Source organism: Rhinoraja longicauda, chromosome 14 (genome assembly GCF_053455715.1).
Source record: "Rhinoraja longicauda isolate Sanriku21f chromosome 14, sRhiLon1.1, whole genome shotgun sequence".
In the NCBI taxonomy this organism is placed as follows: Eukaryota; Metazoa; Chordata; class Chondrichthyes; order Rajiformes; family Arhynchobatidae; genus Rhinoraja; species Rhinoraja longicauda.
The window spans coordinates 16,784,423-16,807,874 of NC_135966.1; the positions used below are offsets into that span (position 1 = coordinate 16,784,423).

At 43.3% G+C, this 23,452-nt stretch overlaps 1 protein-coding gene across 1 annotated transcript; it reads left to right on the forward strand.

Moving 5' to 3' along the window:
• Positions 1–489: 489 nt before the first annotated feature.
• sting1 (stimulator of interferon response cGAMP interactor 1) lies at positions 490–22,976 on the forward strand. Its single transcript, XM_078411088.1, has 6 exons — positions 490–719; positions 2,491–2,686; positions 5,041–5,149; positions 14,064–14,302; positions 15,759–15,945; positions 22,121–22,976. The coding sequence occupies exons 1-6, from the start codon at positions 490–492 to the stop codon at positions 22,318–22,320; spliced, it is 1,161 nt and encodes a 386-aa protein (XP_078267214.1). The 3' UTR covers positions 22,321–22,976.
• Positions 22,977–23,452: the final 476 nt, after the last annotated feature.

Genomic DNA, 23,452 nt, shown 5'->3' on the forward strand with positions numbered 1-23,452 from the left:
ATCGGGGTGATCGAAACTCCCACGTCGGGGCAGTTGTAACTCGGACCGCGGCATCGAGCTCCCGAGTCGGCCTTTTCTTACCAGAGACCGCGGGCTTCACGATGTTAAAGTCCACAGGCCCCGCGGTTGGAGCTTCGATCCCCGGCAAAGGGATCGCAAGCTCTGCGATCCGCAGACTCCTATGGCTTGGAGCGCCCGTCGGTCTCCAGAAAAGGCCATCAACTCCACGATGTTAGGCCGCAGTGGGGACGGAGATACAATACGGAAAAAAAATCGCATCTCCGTCGAGGTAAGATATTGAAAAAAAAGTTTCCCCTTCCCCAGCCCCCACATGAAACAAACCAAGGAACACTAACACATACTTTTTTAACACATACTAAAAATAGCAAAAAGAAGAAAGGACAGGCAGTCTGTTGGTGAGGCAGCCACTGCTGGTGGCGCCACCCGGTGCTTTGCAACTCATATTTACAGTGTCTGTTTCTTTTGCAGATGGGTTTTTCATCACAGTTATTTTCAGATGACATACCCTTGCCTCGTGGAAATGCAGCTGCTTGGTCCTCCGTGATTGTCATGGTTGCATCTTTTTCCTTTATGCTTTCTTTGAGAAAAGTAAATGCGATTGTGCAGCACATCTTGTTTCATCTTTTCATATTGTTTCTATCAAGAACTATCCAAAAGCTTTGTGAGTTCCTCGAAGAGTGCAGACACATCCCTTCAAGGTATTTATATATTACTCGAACAAGTGGACCTGTTGGGTCCAAACCTTTCCTGCATTGGTGCAGCTGCTCTCCTTCCTCTCCCTCCCCCTCCCCTCCCCATCCCCTCCTCCCCCTCCCCCTCCCTCATTTCCCCCTCCCCTTCCCCCCTCCCCTTCCCCTCCCCCACTCCATCCCCCTCAACCCCCCTTATCCTCCCTCCTCCCCCTCCCTCCCCCCTCTCTCCAACCCCCTCCCTCCCTAGGAGATAGATTTAAACTTTAAAATGTGAATAACTTTAAATATATAACACCGATTTCAATGAACTTCTTCCATTAGCACCGAAGGGATGACGTAAGGTGGGCTTAAAATTGTCACACTATCGTGCACCGTTTTGGCTGTAGTTCAGGAACAAACAAACAAACAAACAAGAGTTTTAGTATATAGATAGCTAAAAGAGAGTGGTTAAAGAAGAAATATTATCAAAGTTTACATTGGTATGACATGAAAGTAAATGTTATCCATTACCCTTCGCAAACTTTTGTTTGCAGTATATTTCAATTATTTTAGATTTTTGGGTGAATTTATTTCCTATTTTAAAATGTAAGATATTGAGGCAGGGACTATTGCAACATTTAAGAAAAATTTGACAGGTACCTGGATGGGACAGATTTAGAGGGATATGGACCAAATGCAGGTTGGTGGGAGTAGTGTAGATGGGACCTGTTGGCTGGTGTGGGCAAGTTGGGCTGAAGGGCATGTTTCCATGCTGTAAGACTCTGACTCTATATCAAGAATGTTAAAAAAGTAATTAGATTTCATCATTCTTGTTTATGGATAACATTTGATCCATTACTTTCCTAAATTGGTTTTCCAAGTTGCATTTTCTGCCATCTGCTTAGCTGGTGTTGATAATGAAAAATATATTATAGGAACCAGTTGAATCTTCCCAGAAAAAACAAAAATTAAACTGAATCCAATCCATCCAACTTTTATTTTGTTGCTGTAGTGATAACTTTTAGACCATCCCACAATCATGTGGATTAAAACAAAAGCAAATGCTTGGGTTATTTGCAGAGATGTAATTTTAGAGAATGAGAACAATTTTCCAGTAATGATATTTCAGTGCTGAACGTTGAAATAATTGCTATGCAATTAATAGCTAATTTATCAAAAATTTTGGAACTTTTAAGAAAACTAATTGTGCAAAATAGCATCACATTAAAATATAAAATCATCTGTAACTAAAAAATAACAAATTGGAGAAAATTTCACATAAAAATTGTTTTATTTGCATAGAAGGAGCCCAATTTGTCCATCGTATATCAGCTGCCTCTCAGTTCAATACCTGACCACATCCCCTGTTTTGTCATCATGTCTGTTATTGCTTTAAATAATTATCCAATTTTTCTTTTAAAATTGGCTGTGGCTTCTGCAGTGAACAAAGCATTCGGGTTTCCAAAAACAATGGATTTCTCACCATTGACACTCCAAGGGCAATAATATTTGTCTGTTCAAAATAGAAATCTGGGTTGTTAATTATACATGTTAAGAGCAAATGATAAAAAAGAAAACAATTATTTCAAGGATTTTTATAGAATCCTTTTACATAATATTAATTCCTGCAAAAATGCAGTCATGTGATTTGCTCTCGTTTAGTTAATTTATTCTGGTTTGTGGGGAGTTTGAAAATTGAGACGCAGTTTTTAAATATGAGTTTGTTTTCTTCTCTGCCAAATTACTACAGCACTTTCAAACAGCACTTTCAAACATATTTATTGCATTTATCTTGCAGATATAAAAACAGCTGGAAGGCTTTCGCTGCATCAATTAATTTTAAGGAATGTGGCTGTGGAACTGTAATTTTTATTCTGCTCTGCTGCGAAGCTCAAGGGGACATAAATGATCATGTAGATAATTTGAGTTCTTTGGGATGGAAATTAAGCTCTTCCTGTTTCTGCTATTCATTGCTCAAGGTTGTGGGATTTTTTGTAAGTATTTATTTATTGAAACAAAATAATTATCTTAGAAAGCCTTGTATGCTATTAGATTTATTTCTGATGCCAACTGTGCTGATGAATTTTATCTCTTGGTTGGTCAAGGCTGTGGTAAATTCAAAGAAAAATGAAGGACTGAAACTATACTGATATCTTAACCAAAATAATTTGCTGTAGATTAAAATACATTCTCTGGTAGTTCTAGCTTTAGAACATTAATAGGCAAACATAGAACATTACAGCACAGGCACAGGCCCTTGCATGTACCTATCTAAAAACTTCTTAAAAAGCTGCAATTGTATTTGCATCCACTATCATCTTGGCAGCGCATTCCAGGCACCCATGTCTCTCGTGACAAAAAAACCTGTCCCGCCAATCTCCGTTAAAATTTATCCCTTTCATCTTAAAGCCATGGCCTTTAGTACTTGACATTCCATCTAGCTATTTATGCCCCTCATAATTGTATACACTTCTAACAATTCTTCACCCAACCTCCAATGTTCTAAAGAAAACAATCCAAGTTTGTCCAAACCTCTTCTTATAGTTAATACCTTTTAAACCTGGCAACATTCTGGTAAACCTGCTCTGCACCCTCTCCACAGCCTTCACATTCTTCCTGTAATGGGGTGACCAGAACTTAATATTGGTCATCGGACTGAAGAAGATGTAAAGATCTTCATCGAGACACCATCATTCTCCTTTCTTGCTTCTCTCGGTAACCTGGGATAGGTCCCATCAGGCCCTGAGGACATCCACCTTGATTCCCCAAACACCACCCTCTTCATGATTTCAAACTGCCCTGGCACTTTAGTCTTCCCCATACTGATCTCACTGTCCTTCATATCCTTCACCTTGGAAAAATGAGATGCTGAGTAGACATTTGGTACCTTGCCTGCATCCTCTGACTCCAAGCATAAATTAGCACCTTTATCCCTGAGCAGTCCAACCTTCTCCCTGGTTAACCTCTTTGTTTTAATGTATATATATATAATAAGGCTAGGGCTTTTCTTTAATCTGACTCACCAATGGCATTTTAAGGCCCCTTTTGGCTCTTTTCGTTATGCACTAGTTTTCTTTCTTGCTTGCTTTCTATTCCTCAAAGGCCCTGTCTGATATCATCTTCCTAAACCATACGTAGACCATCTTCCTAAACCATATGTAGGCTTGTTTTTCCTTTTTGTCCAAATTTACAACCTCGTTGGCCATCCATGGCTCCTTTAACTTCCATCCTTATTCTGGATTCCCAACACAAGATATAGTAAGGTCACTCCTTCAGTTGGACTTCCCTCATTCTGCTTCATGCACTTCTCTTGGATACACCTAACGAATTCAGCCCCATCCAACCCTTTTGCACTGTGTAAGTCCCAGTCAATATCGGAAAGTTCAAGTTGCTCACTACAACATCCCTGTTGATTCATGCATTTTTGCATTGTTTTTACATATCACAGTGAATATCGGTCAGAAGCACGAAAACTGCCTGTTCAGGAACAAAGGGCCTAACACAAACATATTTATAATTTGGAAATCGAGCTAAAATATTCTGAACTGAGAAAAAGGATTTGCAGATTTGATTTTAGTTTTAATTTATATTTTGGTTTTATTTTCTATTGCATAATTTCACATTCTACGTGTAAACGTTGTATATATTTAAGTGTGAATTGTTCATATTTTAGGAATTAGTGAGCTATATTTGAAGGATTGGAAAGTTTCTGGTCCATTTTCTTTTAATTCTGAAATCACAAAACATTACACTAACGAAGTGGATGACTGATTGAAAAACAAATCTCAAAATTACAATGAAAACACAAAATACTTGTGCTATAACACCAGGATAAGCGCTCAACCAAGAAAACAAAGCCTCAAGCTAAAGTATTATCCAAACTGATTATACCAACTAATGCTAAGGATAATAACTAACTCCAAATGCAATAATCAGCTCCCTGCATGTTAACAAGCTCATTAAAAAAACCTAATCATGTAGATGCACCTCCCTTCACTGATGGTTCATTGAATTAGGCCCACAACACCTTAGGAAGGCTGTGTAGAAAGGAACAGCAGATGCTGGTTTAAACCGAAGATAGACACAAAAAGCTGGAGTAACTCAGAGGGACAGGCAGCATCTCTGGAGAGAAGGAATGGGTGACGTTTCGGGTCGAGATCCTACTGCCTGTCCTGCTGAGTTAATCCAGCTTTTTGTGTCTAACCTCAGGAAGGCTCAACAGTTAGCTCTGGCCTCCCAGAACAACCCCCCTCAATACCTGCTCTCATCACCTATGCTACCTGAATCTACTAAATAAAGGAATGTACTTTTTAATCAAAGTAATACATGTCCAAATGTTACTTTACAGGATCCCACACCAGCGCAAATATCAACAATTTGTGAGAAGAATAAGTTTAATGTCGCTCATGGATTGGCTTGGTCTTATTACCTTGGTTACTTGAAGTTAATTTCACCTTGTAAGTACTGTTAAACCCTATTGTATAAAAAGAGATTATGACTGGTGGCATTAAAATGTAATTATTATCTATTGTTGAACAACTAACATCAAATCACTGATTAATTTCCTAACCATCTACTGAATTTGCATATCATTTATAAACATAATGTTAAATATTAAACAGACATTTTTTTTTTGTATAATATCATTTCTAATGTTTCTTTATACCCAAGGGAGAGACCTTGGTGCCTATTTATGCAACAAAAGAAATGGTATTTGCATTTTATACAGGGGGAACAGGGGGAACAAATAAACAAGTGTTTTAGTAATATATACATATTGAGGTTAATAACAGATTAATAAAAAGGAAAAGGACTAGCAATCAGTACAACAATGGGCAGAGTGATTAGCACACTGCATTGTATTGGCAAACTAATGATTGGCAATTTTTCTTAAAACAGATTGTTTGTGGAATGGTAGTCTCCACTTAGAGCACATAAGAGGCTTCTGATTCACATGAATCTGAACAACATGTAGCAAATGTAATGGAAAAGTCAGTGACCAGGAAAGGATGGGCAATTGTGCAAGAGGAGTTCCTAAGTTCTTCAGGCAATTTCTATATCTGTTTCTGCCAGTATTAGTATAACTAATACTAATTATTAGTTTGTAGTGAGTCCAAAAATGAGCGTTATTATCAAAAGACTTTATTCTTAGTAAAAACCGTAACAAGGCGCAACGCACTTACTTTGGACACACACTACTTAACTGCTAACATAATCTAATCTCATCTCTCCAGTTTGGCGCCAGACACAACTATACCTCGCGCTCCCGCACCACGTGACCCGTTAGCCCAACCGAGGGTTCGAGACCCCCCCGCTAATCCGTATGTCCCTACATGACCCCCCCCCCAGAACCCCCGAAACCATACCTCACGGGTGCCCGGACCTCCGTCCCGGAACGCGTATGGAGGGGGGAAACCGATACCGCCAATGTGACGGGAGGCGGGGAGGCCCCCACCGCCGGGGAGGCCGCCGCCGCCGGAGGCGATGGAGGGGCCACGGAAGCGAAGGGCGTAGGCGACGGAGAGCCGGGATACCGAAACGAGCTCCTGGCGATTACCCACCTGCAAGGTGAAAGTGACAGCCCCTCTCTTAAGTACCTGGAACGGGCCCTGATAAACCGGCCGAAGAGGGGGGCGGTGGGAAACTTTCCGAAGGAACATAAAATCGCAGTCCCGCAAGTCCGACGGGGCGTGGACTGCCGTGCCTCCGTGCCTGGAGGTCGGGACTGGAGCCAGAAAACCCACCCGTGCCCGGAGGGAACCCAACACCGACGTAACGGGCGGCGGCAAAGCGGGGGCGGAAGGGAGAATGTCACCCGGCACCCGCAGGGGCGAATCGTAGACGAGCTCGGCCGAGGATGTGCCTAGCTCGGCCTTTGGGGCCGTACGAATGCTGAGGAGGACCCAAGGCAGCTGGTCAGCCCAATCGTGGCCGGTCAGTCGGGCACAGAGGGACGCCTTCAGCTGCCGATGGAAGCGCTCAACCATCCCGTTGGATTGGGGATGGTAGGCGGTGGTCTGCTGTAAACAAGACCCATACAACTGTGCCAGCGCGGCCCAGAGGGACGAGGTGAACTGGGCTCCCCGATCTGTGGTGATGATAGCCGGTACGCCGAAACGGGCCACCCAATGCAACGCCAGGGCCCGTGCACAGGAGGCCGCCGAGGTGTCCGACAACAGGAGCGCCTCCGGCCAACGTGTAAACCGATCAACCACCGTCAGCAGATGAGTATAACCCCTGGAATAGGGCAATGGACCCACCAAATCCACGTGGATGTGGAAAAAACGGACGGGGGGAACCTCGAATCTCTGGTATGGGGGCTGGACATGGCGATGAACTTTGGAGTCTGGCACGGAATGCAGGCACGTGCCCAGGCCGCCACCTGCTTCCGCAGGCCGTGCCAGACAAACCGGGCGGCCACCATGGCTGAAGTCGCCCTGATGAACGGATGTGCCAGGCCATGAATGGCCTCAAAAACCTTACGCCGCAGGACGGCAGGCACCACCGGGCGAGGGCGTGGAAGGGAAACGTCACACCACAACTTGGTACCTGTGGGGCCACACGCCACCTGCTCCAAACGCAGTCCCGAGGCTGTGGAGGCGTACACCCCGGCCGTTTTTTCCAGGCGCTGAGCCTCCGATAGCTCCTGGAAATCCACCTGTCCGCCTACCACGGCCACGGAGGGAATGGCCGGCCGGGACAGGGCATCAGCAACAGCATTAAGCCTACCCGCAATATGACGGACATCGGTGGTAAACTCCGAAATTAGGGTGAGGTGCCGATGCTGGCAAGCCGACCACGGATCAGAAACCTGAGCAAAAGCGAATGTCAGAGGTTTGTGATCCGTGTAGGCCACAAAAGAACGGCCTTCCAAAAAATAACGGAAGTGGCGGACTGCTAAATAGAGGGCCAGGAGCTCCCTATCAAACGCACTATATTTGAGCTCGGCTCGCGAGAGCTGCCGGCTGAAAAACGCCAGGGGCTGCCATTGACCTTCGACCTGCTGCTCCAAAACCCCACCCACCGCCACGTCTGAGGCATCCACCGTCAGCGCCGTGGGGGCGGAGGAGCGCGGGTGCACCAGCATGGTGGCATTGGCGAGGGCCTGTTTGACCGCGACAAAAGCCGTCTCTGCAGCTGCGGACCATACCAACTCAGCAGGGTTACCCGCGAGGCATTGAAAAAGGGGGCGCATGACCCGAGCTGCTGCAGGCACGAACCGGTGATAAAAGTTCACCATGCCCACGAATTCCTGCAATCCCTTGATGGTAGTAGGGCGTGGAAAAGAGCGGACCGCCTCCACCTTAGCTGGCAATGGGGTGGCACCGGCCGATGTAACCCGGTGACCCAAAAAATCTACCACCGACAGGCCGAATTGGCATTTGGCCAGGTGCAGAATCAGGCCGTGGTCCTGCAGCCTCTGGAATATAGTGTGGAGATGGACTAAGTGCTCCTGGACCGAACGGCTGGCAATCAAAATGTCATCGAGGTAAATAAACACGAACGGCAACCCTCGACCCACACGGTCCATGAGCCGCTGGAATGCCTGAGCTGCGTTTTTAAGGCCGAAAGGCATGCGCAACCACTCAAACAACCCGAACGGAGTAATGGTAGCCGTCTTTGGGATGTCCGGCGGGTGGACCGGGATCTGATGATATCCCCGCACTAAATCGATCTTTGAAAAAATTGTAGCCCCTCCAGGCTAGCTGAGAAGTCCTGTATGTGCGGAATCGGGTAGCGGTCCGGCCGTGTTGCCACGTTAAGTCGTCGGAAATCCCCACATGGTCTCCACCCCCCAGATGCTTTGGAAACCATATGCAAGGGGGAGGCCCACGGACTACTTGAAGGCCGAACAATTCCCAGCCTCTCCAAGTTCAAGAACTCCTCTCGAGCCATGGCCAGCTTGTCGGGTGGGAGGCGCCGTGCCCGGGCAAAAACCGGCGGCCCCTCGGTCGGAATGAAATGCACCACCCCACCGCCGATGGAAGAAACACCAGCCGCGCCTATTCTGCCGTGCTGCTTGTGCCCGCGACCAATAAACATGTTCCGCAGCCCCTTCTTGGCTGGCAGACTGCGAAATAGCGGCCGATCCGTCGCTCTCTCGGCCGCTCCACCGACTGCCGCTGGGCCTCGAGACCCGATTAACCGAGTCGTCTCGGGTGTGCAGCTCCCTGACGAGCGCGTCGGCCTTCTCAGCGAACGCTACCGGGTCTTCAAACGAGACGTCGGCCAACACTAGCCTGACGTCCCGGGGTAGCTTCTCACGAAATGCCGCTTCAAAAACCATACACGGCTGATGGTCGCCCACCAAGGTCAGCATCTCAGTCATCAACTCCGACGGGAGCCGCTGCCCCAGCTCTGGTAAATGGAGTAGCTTCAGAGCCCGCTAGTTCTGGCTCCAGCCGAAAGTAGTTAAGTAGTGTGTGTCCAAAGTAAGTGTGTTGCGCCTTGTTACGGTTTTTACTAAGAATAAAGTCTTTTGATAATAACGCTCGTTTTTGGACTCACTACAAGTTAACAATTTGTATGCACTGCTGGAATTAAGGAAGGTTACCGCCCGTCGGGATCCCAGAGAGCAGGGATTTAGATTTCTGGACCACTGGGATCTCTTCTGGGCTAGGGGTGACTTGTACAAAAGGGACGGGTTACATCTTAACAGCAGGGGGACAAACATTCTGGCAGGCAGGTTTGCTAGTGCGACACCTGTGGCTTTAAACTAAGTAGTGGGGGGGAGGGGTTGAAAAATTGTGAATATGAAGATGAGGTAAAAAAAGGGAATACAGGAGATATTGCAAAAGACTCTCGGAAGAAGGGGAACAGAAGTTCTAGAGGGAAAAAGAAATTAAGGGCAGGGCCAATTGTGACTGATGTGAGAGGGGAGGTAAATACAGAAGTTAAAGTGTTGTACTTAAATGCGCGTAGTATAAAAAATAAAGTGGATGAGCTTGAGGCTCAGTTAGTCATGGGCAAGTATGATGTTGTAGGGATCACTGAGACATGGCTACAAGAGGACCAGGGCTGGGAACTGAATATTCAGGGGTACACAACGTATAGAAAAGACAGACAGGAGGGCAGATGGGGTGGGGTCGCTCTGATGGTAAGGAATGATATTCATTCCCTTGCAAGGGGTGACATAGAATCAGGAGATGTTGAATCAGTATGGATAGAAATGAGAAATTGTAAGGGTAAAAAGACCCTAATGGGAGTTATCTATAGGCCCCCAAACAGTAGCCTCGACATAGGGTGCAAGTTGAATCAGGAGATAAAATTGGCGTGTCAAAAATGTAATGCTACGGTGGTTATGGGAGATTTCAACATGCATGTAGACTGGGAAAATCAGGTTGGAAATGGACCCCAGGAAAGAGAGTTTGTAGAGTGCCTTCGAGATGGATTCTTAGAACAGCCTGTACTGGAGCCTACCAGGGAGAAGGCAATTCTGGATTTAGTGTTGTGTAATGATCCTGATCTGATAAGGGGACTAGAGGTAAAAGAGCCATTAGGAGGCAGTGATCACAACATGATAAGTTTTACTCTGCAAATGGAAAGGCAGAAGGGAAAATCGGAAGTGTCGGTATTACAGTATAGCAAAGGGGATTACAGAGGCATGAGGCGGGAGTTGGCCAAAATTGACTGGAAGGAGGCCCTAGCCGGGAAGACGGTAAAACAGCAATGGCAGGTATTCCTGGGAATAATGCAGAGGTTGCAGGATCAATTTATTCCAAAGAGGCGGAAAGACTCTAAGGGGAGTAAGGGACACCTGTGGCTGACAAGGGAAGTCAGGGACAGCATAAAAATTAAGGAGAGGAAGTATAACATAGCAAAGAAGAGTGGGAAGACAGAGGATTGGGACTCTTTTAAAGAGCAACAAAGGTTAACTGAAAAGGCAATACGGGGAGAAAAGATGAGGTACGAGGGTAAACTAGCCAATAATATAAAGGAGGATAGCAAAAGTTTTTTTAGGTACGTGAAGAGAAAAAAAATAGTCAAGGCAAATGTGGGTCCCTTGAAGACAGAAACAGGGGAATTTATTATGGGGAACAAAGAAATGGCAGACGAGTTAAACCGTTACTTTGGATCTGTCTTCACTGAGGAAGATACACACAATCTCCCAAATGTTCTAGGGGCTGGAGAACCTAGGGTGATGGAGGAACTGAAAGAAATCCACATTAGGCAGGAAATGGTTTTGGGTAGACTGATGGGACTGAAGGCTGATAAATCCCCAGGGCCTGATGGTCTGCATCCCAGGGTACTTAAGGAGGTGGCTCTAGAAATAGTGGAAGCATTGGAGATCATTTTTCAATGTTCTATAGATTCAGGATCAGTTCCTGTGGATTGGAGGATAGCAAATGTTATCCCACTTTTTAAGAAAGGAGGGAGAGAGAAAACGGGTAATTATAGACCAGTTTGTCTGACATCAGTGGTGGGGAAGATGCTGGAGTCAATTATAAAAGACGAAATTGCTGAGCATTTGGATAGCAGTAACGGGATCATTCCGAGTCAGCATGGATTTACGAAGGGGAAATCATGCTTGACAAATCTACTGGAATTTTTTGAGGATGTAACTAGGAAAATTGACAGGGGAGAGTCAGTGGATGTGGTGTACCTCGACTTTCAGAAAGCCTTCAACAAGGTCCCACATAGGAGATTAGTGGGCAAAATTAGGGCACATGGTATTGGGGGTAGGGTACTGACATGGATAGAAAATTGGTTGACAGACAGAAAGCAAAGAGTGGGGATAAATGGGTCCCTTTCGGAATGGGAGGCAGTGACCAGTGGGGTACCGCAAGGTTCGGTGCTGGGACCCCAGCTATTTACGATATACATTAATGACTTAGACGAAGGGATTAAAAGTACCATTAGCAAATTTGCAGATGATACTAAGCTGGGGGGTAGTGTGAATTGTGAGGAAGATGCAATAAGGCTGCAGGGTGACTTGGACAGGTTGTGTGAGTGGGCGGATACATGGCAGATGCAGTTTAAAGTAGATAAGTGTGAGGTTATTCACTTTGGAAGTAAGAATAGAAAGGCAGATTATTATCTGAATGGTGTCAAGTTAGCAGGAGGGGGAGTTCAACGAGATCTGGGTGTCCTAGTGCATCAGTCAATGAAAGGAAGCATGCAGGTACAGCAGGCAGTGAAGAAAGCCAATGGAATGTTGGCCTTCGTAACAAGAGGAGTTGAGTATAGGAGCAAAGAGGTCCTTCTACAGTTGTACCGGGCCCTGGTGAGACCGCACCTGGAGTACTGTGTGCAGTTTTGGTCTCCAAATTTGAGGAAGGATATTCTTGCTATGGAGGGCGTGCAGCGTAGGTTCACTAGGTTAATTCCCGGAATGGCGGGACTATCGTATGTTGAAAGGCTGGAGCGATTGGGCTTGTATACACTGGAATTTAGAAGGATGAGGGGGGATCTTAATAGATTTATTGCATTATTTATAAACAACTGTATTTCCAGCACTGAGATGTCTACAGTATTCAAATTGTGCTGATACCCTATTAATAGGAGCCAGGAACTTGATGAATCTCAGCCATAAGTAAAATATTTAAAATTAGAATATGTTTTATATTTAACATATCCATGAAGTATAGCACTTTACAATGCAACAGAAAATCCCTCAGAGATTTACTCACTACATTGTCTCTTGAATTTCCTTGGTTTAATTTAAGGATACTTTCCCTCCGGCTAGTTAACCTACAAGGCTCCTGATTTGAATGTTTTTTTTGTTGGCATTTTATTTGCCACCACACTGCTAATCATTCTTGGGGTGTGGAACAAACCGCAGTGACAGCATTTATTGTCCCAAAAATAAGAAATTGACAGAGAAGACAAAATCAGCTGCTCCATCAGTTGGACTCTATTACCATGATGGTCAGCTATCCTACGTTGACTTTGATACGTCAGAGGGAGGTGCATTTTTACATGCTAATATTTCCCCCGATTATGTTCAGAGAGGTGGTTAACTTAAAAAAAAGAAGCATCTATGAGGCACGGTGACACAGTGGTAGAGTTGCTGCCTTACAGCGCCAGAGACCCGGGTTGGATCCTGACTATGAGATGCTGCCTGTATGAACCTTGAACGTTCTCCTTGTGACTGCGTGGGTTTTCTCCAGGTGCCACATTCCAAAGACGTGCACATCCTCCCACATTCCAAAGACGTGCAGGTTTGTAGGTTAATTGGCTTCGGTAAATTGTCCCTCGTGTTGTCGGATAGAACTAGTGTATGGGTGATTACTGGTCGGCGTGGACTTGGTGGGCCGAAGGGCCTGTTTCCATGCTGTATCTCTAAACTAAACTAAAAAGTGTCTTTGACCAGTTTCACATCAGCCTCTGGTCATGCTGCCTTATCCTATTTAACATCAGATGACAAAATGACATGCTTTCTTGCTGTCAAGGCCAGTCAATCTTGCATCACCTTTGCCATTCAGGTCACGGATACAATATTGGGGTAAGGTCTAGAATCTAAAAATCTTCCGACCGATCAAGGTTCATACCTCTGCTGACTGCATGGGCTTCTATTATTAGGTTGCTAACACAGATGTCCATCTAGTGCAGGACTGGAAATAGATTATTTGAAATTTGTTAACTAAAGTCCTTATGGAGATGATCACCATCTTTTCACATGAGAGAATGATCAAGGATTTTATCTCGCTTGAGATTTAAAACGTTGCTTTTATAAATTCCGACTTCCCCTATTATGCATTCTGCTTTTGAAGACCACTGCTACGTTTGTGGGTTATCTGATCACTCTGCCATCGAGATTAAAGTAGGTGTTGTTATTTTATTGATTCTGGGAACACTGTTCATCTGACTAGTGACTCTAATGGTCAATTCAAATTCCAGTCATGTTTACGTCCATAAGAATCATGACAGTATTTGCAAGTAGCAAATCCATCCAAATCCAATTCAGCCATGGAGCTCTGTTCATTCAAAATAAAAAAAACAAGAGAATGTGAGCTTCACTTTTACAGCCTACAATGCATTCAAATCATTTTGAAGAGATAGCACAGTTGATTAAGGTGCTGCTTCGTAGCTTCCGTGACCCAGTTTCAATCCTGATCTCCGGTGCTGTGTGTATTTGTGTATGCAGTTTGCCCATGACCACATGCATTTTTCCCTTGGGTGTTCTGGTTTCCGCCCAAAGATTTGTGGGTAGGTGAATTGGCCATTGTAAATTGCTCCGAATGATTAGATAAATGGTGGCAATGCGGCAGTTGTACTGGTTAAATGAAACGGTCTTAACGGGCCACAATTAACTTCCTAATTTCTGACTTCACTTTTAATTTAAAATTACATGTCTAATTCACAAATGTATATTGCTAATATTTGTTTTGGGATACTGGTTAATTTAACGCTGTTGTCTTGTATTATCAGCCCTGGAAGAAAGAGTACAGGATTATTGCCGTTTATTGAAAACTTTACCCGAATTTAATGGAACCCAGAAGTTGTATATCCTCATTCCATTCAGCTGTAAAGTTTACGACAAATTCGAAAAGATGGACAATAGGATAATTTTTTTTGACAATCTACCTGAGCTCCGCATTGACAGAGCAGGGATAAGAGAAAGAAGTTACAAGAACAGCATTTATTCAATTTATGATGAACACAAAAAGGTACAGGATGGATTTCTTAATAATAATGAATCGTCTTTTACATTCAGGAAGTGAATTCCCAAGGATATTCCATTAAATATTTAGTGTTGTTCGACATTGACCTGGAGTGGGACAAACATTTGAACTCACCTTCCCGTTCCCAAACTGACTTTCTGTTTTGGATCTCCTCCACTGTCAGAGTAATGCCAGGTGCAAATTGGAGGAACAGCACCTCATATTTCACTTGGACAGCTTCCATCCCAGTGGTATGAACGTTGATTTTTCTAATTTCGAGGAACCCCCTGCATTCCCTCTCTCTTCCCCGCTCCTACTCCACCTTATTCATCCTACAAGCTCCACTGTTCGCATCCTTGCATCCGTTCATTATCACCTCTTCCCCAGCCAACAATGGGCCATAAGGGCTCCGCCCTTCCTTGGTCATCTGTTGCCAGTCCTGTTTTATCATATCATATCATATATATACAGCCGGAAACAGGCCTTTTCTGCCCTCCAAGTCCGTGCCGCCCAGTGATCCCCGTACATTAACACTATCCTACACCCACTAGGGACAATTTTTACATTTACCCAGCCAATTAACCTACATACCTGTACGTTCTGGCCTTTTCCTACCTTCAGTCTGAAGAAGGGTTCCGACCCGAAACGTCACCCATCCATGTTCTCCAGAGATGCTGCCTGACATGCTGAGTTACTCCAGCGGTGTGGGTTTAAACCTGTCCTTGCTGCTCTGCTGAATGGCTATGAACTAGAGCAGAAGGCTGGACCTCAGTCTGTGCTCGGGAATTCAGAGCTCCTCATATCCCAAGCTGATCTGAGTGGATCTGGTGGATTTGAAGTCAATGATCATGATCAGATCATTATTTTTGACTGAATACATTCAGAAACTGTTTTAGATGAAAAAACAGATATACAGGTGCTCAAATGTTTTTATATAATGTGGCGTTGCAGGTAGAACTGCTGCCTCACAGAGCCAGAGATCTACGTTTAATCCTGACCTCTGATGCTGTCTGTGTGGAGTTTGCACGTTCTCACTGTGACCATGTAGTTTTGTCTGGGTGCTCCGCTTTCCTCCCACATCACACAGACATTTGGGTTTGTAAGTTAATTGCCTTCTAATGTGTAGGGAGTGGATGAAAAAGTGGGATAACATAGAACTAGTGTAGACAGGTGAACGATGGTCAGTGTGGACTCGATGGGCTTGCTTCCATGCTGTATCTCTAAACCTAAAAAAAACTAAAACTATATTTACTATGTTTCGAGTCATACAGCATGAAAACAGGCCCTTTGGCCCATCTCCTACATGCTGACCAACATGCCGCCTCTAAGCAAGTCCCATTTGCCTACGTTTGACCCATATCACTCTAAGCCTTCTATACAAAGTTTATACAAAGCAGTTTATTTTAATTTTTGCTCCTTTAGTTTACCTGTGACATTAACATTCTATCCTGCTCTATCTTAGCCTCATCACTGCATCCTTGAATACGCCACGCCTCTGCGGTCCCTGTTTGAAATGTCCAATGATGCCACTGCAGCCTTTAGCAAGGAGCAGAGAATGGAGCAGGCCAAGCTTTTCTACATCACCTTGGACGTTATTCTCACCAACTCTCAAGATTGTGCCGGGCTCTTCAAATTAATTCCATATGATGGTATGTTGCCACTGTTTGCGTAAACGGTTTTGTTCGATTCGATCAGTCGAGCCACAAGGCTTTAACAATGTGCACATGCCAATGTATAAATTGGTCCAAAACACTTTTTTATGTTGTGCATGCAAATTTTGCTTCCCTGGGTGAAGGAGAGGAATTACTTTAATGCACAAATCCCTCAGCCAAAAATTTTAACAGATGAGCAGAATATAACCATGCCTTTGAATTGCTAGTAGCTGCACTTTTTAAAAATATTTCTGAAGCCCCATGGATGGTACAATATTTTAAATTACTTGACTAGCAATCCAGGGAGATAATAAGGTAGACCAATTAAACCGGAAGCAAACTACGTCCACTGCATGATAAACAGAAAATGCTGGAAGCACTTAGTTGGCCAGGCTGCATCTGTGGGAAGAGAAACAGAGTTAGGACAAACAGTGTTTCTCTCCCCACAGATGCAGCCTGACCTGCTAAGTGTTTCCAGCATTTTCTGTTTATCATGCAGTGGACGTAGTTTGCTTCCGGTTTAATTGTTCTCCTTATTATCTTGAAAACATAATCAGTTTTTCCGGTAATCTTCTTAATTTCCAGCAACTACAACTTTCACTTTAATAATCTCTCTCATTAATTTAACCTTTTAGGAGTCCAAGAACAATTGTGGTGAATCAAATCTGCATAAGATCATAAGTTCTTAAGTGATAGGAACAGAATTAGGCCATTTGGCCCATCAGGTCTACTCTGCCATTCACTCATGGCTGATCTATCTTTCCCTCTTAAAACCATTCTCCTGCCTTCTCCCATAACCCTTGACCACCAGCACCAATCAAGAATCTATCCATCTGTGCCTTTAAAATAACCATTGGCAGCCTCCACAACCTTCTGTGGCCATGAATTCCACAGATTCACCACCCTCTGACTAAAGAAACTCCTCCTCATCTCCTTCCGAAAGGAATGTCATTACATTCTGAGGCTATGACCTGTGGTCCTAGACTCTCCTACTAGCGGAAACATCCTAGCTACATCCACTCTATCCAGGACTGAGGAACAATGTGTTGATTCACCAGAATCATGCATATGTGTCCAAAACGTCTTGCACTGCATCTGATATGGTCCCCTGGAGCTTTGTATGACTGTAGCCTAACTTCTAACCTCACTTATTCTAGTTCTCTATTTGTAATGCACAATACTCTAATATCCTTTTGAATTTATTTTCTGTACCTGTTCTCGAACAGGCTCATAGAACCATCTACGAGCACATGGATGTGAGGAGCACATTTCTTATTGAATCACGCTTTGAAGATGCCAATCACTGGTATATGTGTACTTTCAATTGCTTTCAATTAGTTATTTTGTTTGCTTTACTAATCTCTCTGAATCTGAATTAGGGTCTTTTTGAACCGGTCTCATTTGCACAGCACATGAGTTTTAACCATTTTCAATACACAGCCACACTGGAACATGTTATTTGGCTACATTTTATCAATATCTTTAATCAAGTCCAATTTCATCTGCACTGCAAATTTCATCTGAACTCTACACTTCATTATCAAGGAAGGCCCTTCAGCCGATTGAGACGATGCTGACCTCAAACATCTATGTCTGTAATAATCCTGCCCTAACCCTTTGCATTCTCCTAATTCCCATCAACCCCCAGATTCTACCATTGACCTAGACACAAGGAACTGCAGATGCTAGTTTACAAAAAAAGAAGACAAATGCCAGAGTAACTCAACAGGTCAGGCAGCATCTCTGGAATACATGGATAGGTAATGTTGTAGGTCATTTCGGAGTCTGTAGTATGGTCCCGCCCTGAAATGTTGCCTATCCACGTCTTCCAGAGAAGTTGCCTGACCTTCCGAATCACTACGGCACTCTGTGCCTTTATTTCTATCATTGAGCTGCATATTAGGGCAATTTGCAGTGGCCAATTAACCTACCAAGTGCATATCCTGGCGATGTGGGAGGAAACCCACATGGTCACAGGGAAAATGTTTAAAGTCCACACAAACAGAAGTGGAGATCAGGATTGAATTCAGATGGCTGGAGCTGTGTGGCAGTAGCTCTACCAGACGTGCCACTGAATTGTTGCACCTCTCCCTGTGAATGTAAACCGTATTGAAATCTACAAGTTGACAGGGTAGATGCAGGAATACTCTTCAACCTAGCTGGCAAATTCACAAGCAAAGAGGTAATAAATTAGAAAAGGTTTCTTCATCAGAAGGAAGTTGGATTTCTCCAACCAACATATTGTAGCTGTGAAGGTTAATTCACAGTAAGATTTAAGGCATTCATATTTTGATATTAAGGGACTTGGGATATGGGTTAATGCAGGAGAATGATGGTGAAGTAAAAGATAGTCATGATCTTATTGAAAGATAGTTTACTAAGAAGGTGGAGGGAGCTGAGGGGGGGGGGGGGGGGGGGGGGGAGGGGCAGCGAAACAGTATGCAGATGCTGTTACCAGTTGTGTGTGTGTGTGAAAATATGCAGCTATCGAGTGGCTCACATACGTGCGCTTGCTAAATCTGTACATTAGACCCTGGTCTTGAGTCATCTTACAACTACTGTCTTTAGACCAGCTCTTTGTCTTGTCAAGACTGTGGTAGCTGGTGTGCAATATCGCCCTCCCCCCATCCCACACAGTTAACATAATTTGGGTAGAAAGGAACTGCAGATGTTGGCTTACACCGAAGTTAGACACAAAGTGCTGGAGCTATTCAGTGGGTCATGGGTGATGACCCAGTGGGTCAAAAGGATGGGTGACGATTCAGGTCGGGGCACTTCCTCAGACTCCTTTTTTTGTGCTTTTTAATTTGTGCTTGGCTGGCTTCCATTCCTTGGAATCGGTAGCAAATCATTCTTGACCACGACAGATTGCCTAAGGTGGTAATTCCGTGTACTGTACATTACTATAAGCTTAAGGTTAAATCACTGATTATGGTTAATGCACTCTTTCTGCGGTTGGATTTTTGTTGATTTCTCTGGTGGCAGGTTTTTAAAGCTTGGAAACGTGTGTTTTTTTAACAGTCAGGGTGCGTCTTTGAAAACTTCCTTGTTTAGCCTACAAGCCAGTAAATCAAATGCTGGTCAATCAGGAGTTGATTATAATTGCTTCCTGCAGAATTGAAGTAATTACCTGCTACCCTCACTCCATTTCCTACTAAGTTTTGAGCCAGGTCAATAATTTGCATTTAACTCCACCAATGTTGGTTAACACCCTGTTTAAAGGCAATTTCCACAATGCCTTCTGGATCACTGTCTATGGGTACACTTGACAATAATAGACCAATACCAATACCACGACCACCCACGTAACATCCAGAAATATCTTCCCTCTAGCCGCATAAATCCATGCTGGCTCTGAAAACATTCAAACAATTCACTCATTCCATCCATGATTGGTCTGCAAAATATGTTCGTAAAATGATCTATAATTCCTGGAGTTCCCTTCCTGATTTTAAAAAGCAGTGCTTTCTCTCATCTTGTTTAAACATTTCCACCTGCAAAGCTGCTGCATGTGAATGCTAATGATAGTTCCATGTATAAAGCAGTTCACAGGCACCCATGTTAACAGGGGAACCGGCAAGGTATCTTCCTAATCAGTAAGTTAATAGGAAGGACATTTCCTTCAGCAGGGAGATGCAAAACCAGGGGCCATACAGATCATAATGTCATGCCATAAATGATAGGAGCAGAATTAGGCCATTCAGCCCATCAAGTGGAGGAAGAGATAGAATGGTGGAGTAGACATGATGGGCCGAATGACCAGATTCTGCTCCTATCATGCGATTTTTTTTTCTTTTTCTTTTCTTTTTTTTTTTTTTTCTCTTCACCAGTCTTTATTAGCGTGGTATCACGGGGAACTCAGCTCTCTAAATCGAGGTCGCTGCTGCTCCAAAGTAGGAAAGAATCTAAGGCTCTTTATACAGGTAGTTCACCATAATTCATCCGGTACAATGTAACCCGATAACAAGATACAAAATGTGTCAGTGAGCAAATTCCTTAAGTAAACTTAAACACAGGATACGGTCACATCTGGGACGAGATGAGAACAACACTCACTTCTTCTTCACACAAATATTGCGACCATTTGTTAATCAATTAAGCAAGACAGTCTCCTAAACAAGACACCCACCAGGATTAACTCTTTCACGGCTGAATTTCTTCCACAGTTCTCTCCTTGTTTTTTTTAATTTTTATTAATTTTATTTAAATTTTAACAAAACAAATACATGTTCATACATAGTATGATGTACTATGTATGATATACTATGTATGATACTCATAGTACGCGATGGTACCTACATTATAAATTCGATTATACATTTTAAATTCAATTATACTTGTATTGTTCTGTATTATCTCCCCACCCACAACCCCCCTCCCCCCCACCCCCCAGTTAGAAAAAAGAGGAAAAAGGAGAAGAAGAAAGATAAAATAAAATAAAAATGAAAAAAGGAAAGAAAGAAAGAAAGAAAGAAGAAAGAAGGAAACCTGGAGACAAGAAGGAAACACTTCCGGCTAATTTCTTATTAAATTCTTTTTAGGGGTATCAAAACAATCCTGAAATTAAATATTTCCAATTCTTAATCCTAGTTTTAAAGTGATAGGAGCAGAATTAGGCCATTCAGCCCATCAAGTGGAGGAAGAGATAGAATGGTGGAGTAGACATGATGGGCCGAATGACCTGATTCTGCTCCTATTATGTGATCTTATGAGCAGGGTAATCAGGAACCAGAGGGCATATGTTTAAGGTGAGAGGGGAAATTTTTAATAGGAACCTGAGGGCAACTTCTTCACACGGAGGGTGGTGGGTATATGGAACGAGCTGCCAGAGGAAGTGGTTGAGACAGGTATTATAGCATAATTCAAAAGACATTTGGACAGGTACATGGATAGGTTTAGAGGGATATGGGGCTACATATGGGCAGGTGGGACTAGTGTAGATGGGGCATCTTGCTCAGCATGGACAAGTTGGGCTGAAGGGCCCGTTTCTGTGCTCTATGACTATGACTCGAATTAAGCAGATATATTTAATATTAAATAGGTACAAAAATGCAATGAGAGACTAAATTGAGTTAACATTAAAATCTGCCGTAAAAACTTAAAACCTGAAGGATTTACAAGTGTTACTTTTTAATGTCTGAGAGGTTGTACGGGCATCACTGACACTTAGTACTTTGCAAGAATGTGGATACTAGATTGAAATATCTGTGATGGTTACGTATCTATCTCGAGTGTCTTGACCTGAAGAGCCTCATTATCTACAACTGGTACTGGAACATCTTTTCCCCTTTCCATCTTCATTGGCCCATTGACCAAAAGGTCAACAAATTCATCCAGAATGGAGCTGCAGATATCCCTGGTATAAGTACAAAATGATTTGATGTAACTGGTGGTTAATACTATTGGTATAGATTAAACAGAAGCCTCGCAGAAGTAGAATGATTGCGCAGATCGGGGGCAGCCTGTAGCAACTGCATAGAGTGGCAGTAGTAGGTACCGACAGCTCTGCTAGTCCAGGCCAACCCCTACATCACCGATCCAGTGCCACCACCGGGATAACAGACCTTCAATGCTAAGATAAGGCTCCATATCTCATGTTCCTAAATTCTAGGAGCAGAATTAGGCCATTCGGCCCGACAAGTCTACACCTTTCAATCCTGGCTGATCTATCTTTCTTTCTCAATCCCATTCTGCTGCCTTCTCTCCTAACCCCTGATATTTTTTTAATAACTTGGTTCTTGAAAGCTACAAGATGGTGGCAGAAATGTGGCAATTTTTTGTGTACTATCTCAGAAGAAATCTTTTACTTTACACTACTCAATTGTTACACACTTTTACTTATGTATGATTGTACTTATGTATACGATAATTTTACTGGATTGTATACAAGACAAAGCATTTCACTATATTCGTTTAGTTTATAATTTAGTTTATAACGTGCACCGAGGTACAGTGACTGTTTGCCTGCTATCCAGTCAAAGACTATACATGAATACAATCAATTTGTCAACAGTGTACAGATAAAAAATAAAGTAACTATATTCTATACCATAGTCATGGAAAATGCTTGAAAGGATAGGTATTTGACTTTTCATGGAATAAAGAATATTTTTGATTGATTGATTTATTCCAGATTTTTTGCAGTTATGAGTAGATATGTTTTGTATTTCAGATGATTCAGAAGACAGAAATATGGACTCTCATTTTTTATCTACAATGATCCTAAACGATATGGCGCAGGAGAAAATGGAATACACGCTACCAGAGGAAAATACTTGGGACGAAACATTAAATGACTCAGTGGTTAGTGACCAAACATTAATGATCAGCGACGCTAATGATCCACAACCTTTACAAAGCAAAAACTACTGAATATTAAAAACGTTGCATGTTTTATGTAATTATCTTTGGTGCATCAGCTCAACACGGAATTCAGTGGAAGCAAATTCTCAGATGCTTTTAATAGAATTAAAAATAGCATATTTTCTTGCTGGATGATAAAATACAGAATACAGAATACAGAGCTTTATTTGTCATTCGGTACCGAGGTACCGAACGAAATTACATTGCAGTCACACACAAAAAAAAGAACACAAGACACATGACCCCAACACAAACATCCATCACAGTGACTCCAAACACCCCCTCACTGTGATGGAGGCTACAAAACTTCCACTCTCTTCCCCACGCCCACGGACAGACAGCTCGTCCCCGACCGACCCGCACAGTCCCCGCAAGGGGATGGAAGTCCCCGCGGCCGAGCCGCACCGGGCGCTGAAAGGTCCCGCGGCCGAACCGGGCGATTGAAGGCCCCGCGGCCAAGCCGCACCGGGTGCTGAAACGTCCCGTAACCGAGCCGTAAATGGAAAATCAATACAAACCAAGCAGTTTCAACCATGTTTCTTCATAACTTCCAAGAACCTTATCCTTCCGAGTATATTGGGGAGCTTCCTAAGATGGTTTATTACTTTATTTTATGAATAATGAGTCACACAAACAGACAATCAATGTATGGTTAATGGCAAAAATAGAGATTCTCTGTCTAAAATAAAACAATAAAGCTTTTACAATTTACACAAGTTAGTGGAACTTCATCTTTAAATTATATACTTAAATCATCACTGTCTATTTATTTATTGTGTTTTTTGGTTTGTTATCAACCATCAGCGTGTTCCAAAACAAAGGGTCATAAATACAATACAGTCTGAAGAAGGGTCTCAACCCGAAATGTCACCCATTCCTTCTCTCCAGAGAAGCTGCCTGTCCCGCTGAGTTACTCCAGCATTTTGTGTCTTCCTTCGTCATAAATACAAGGTAGTCAATAATAAATCCTTTCAGGTATTTGTGTATTCAGAAGAAACTTATTTATTTGGATCTGTGGAACTAGCTGACAATAAATAATAAATATTTTACATGAAAATCAAAAAAATGCAGATATTTTGCAGAAAAATAGAATAAAAGAAAGTGCTATAAACATTCAGCAGTTTGGGCAGCATCTGTACAT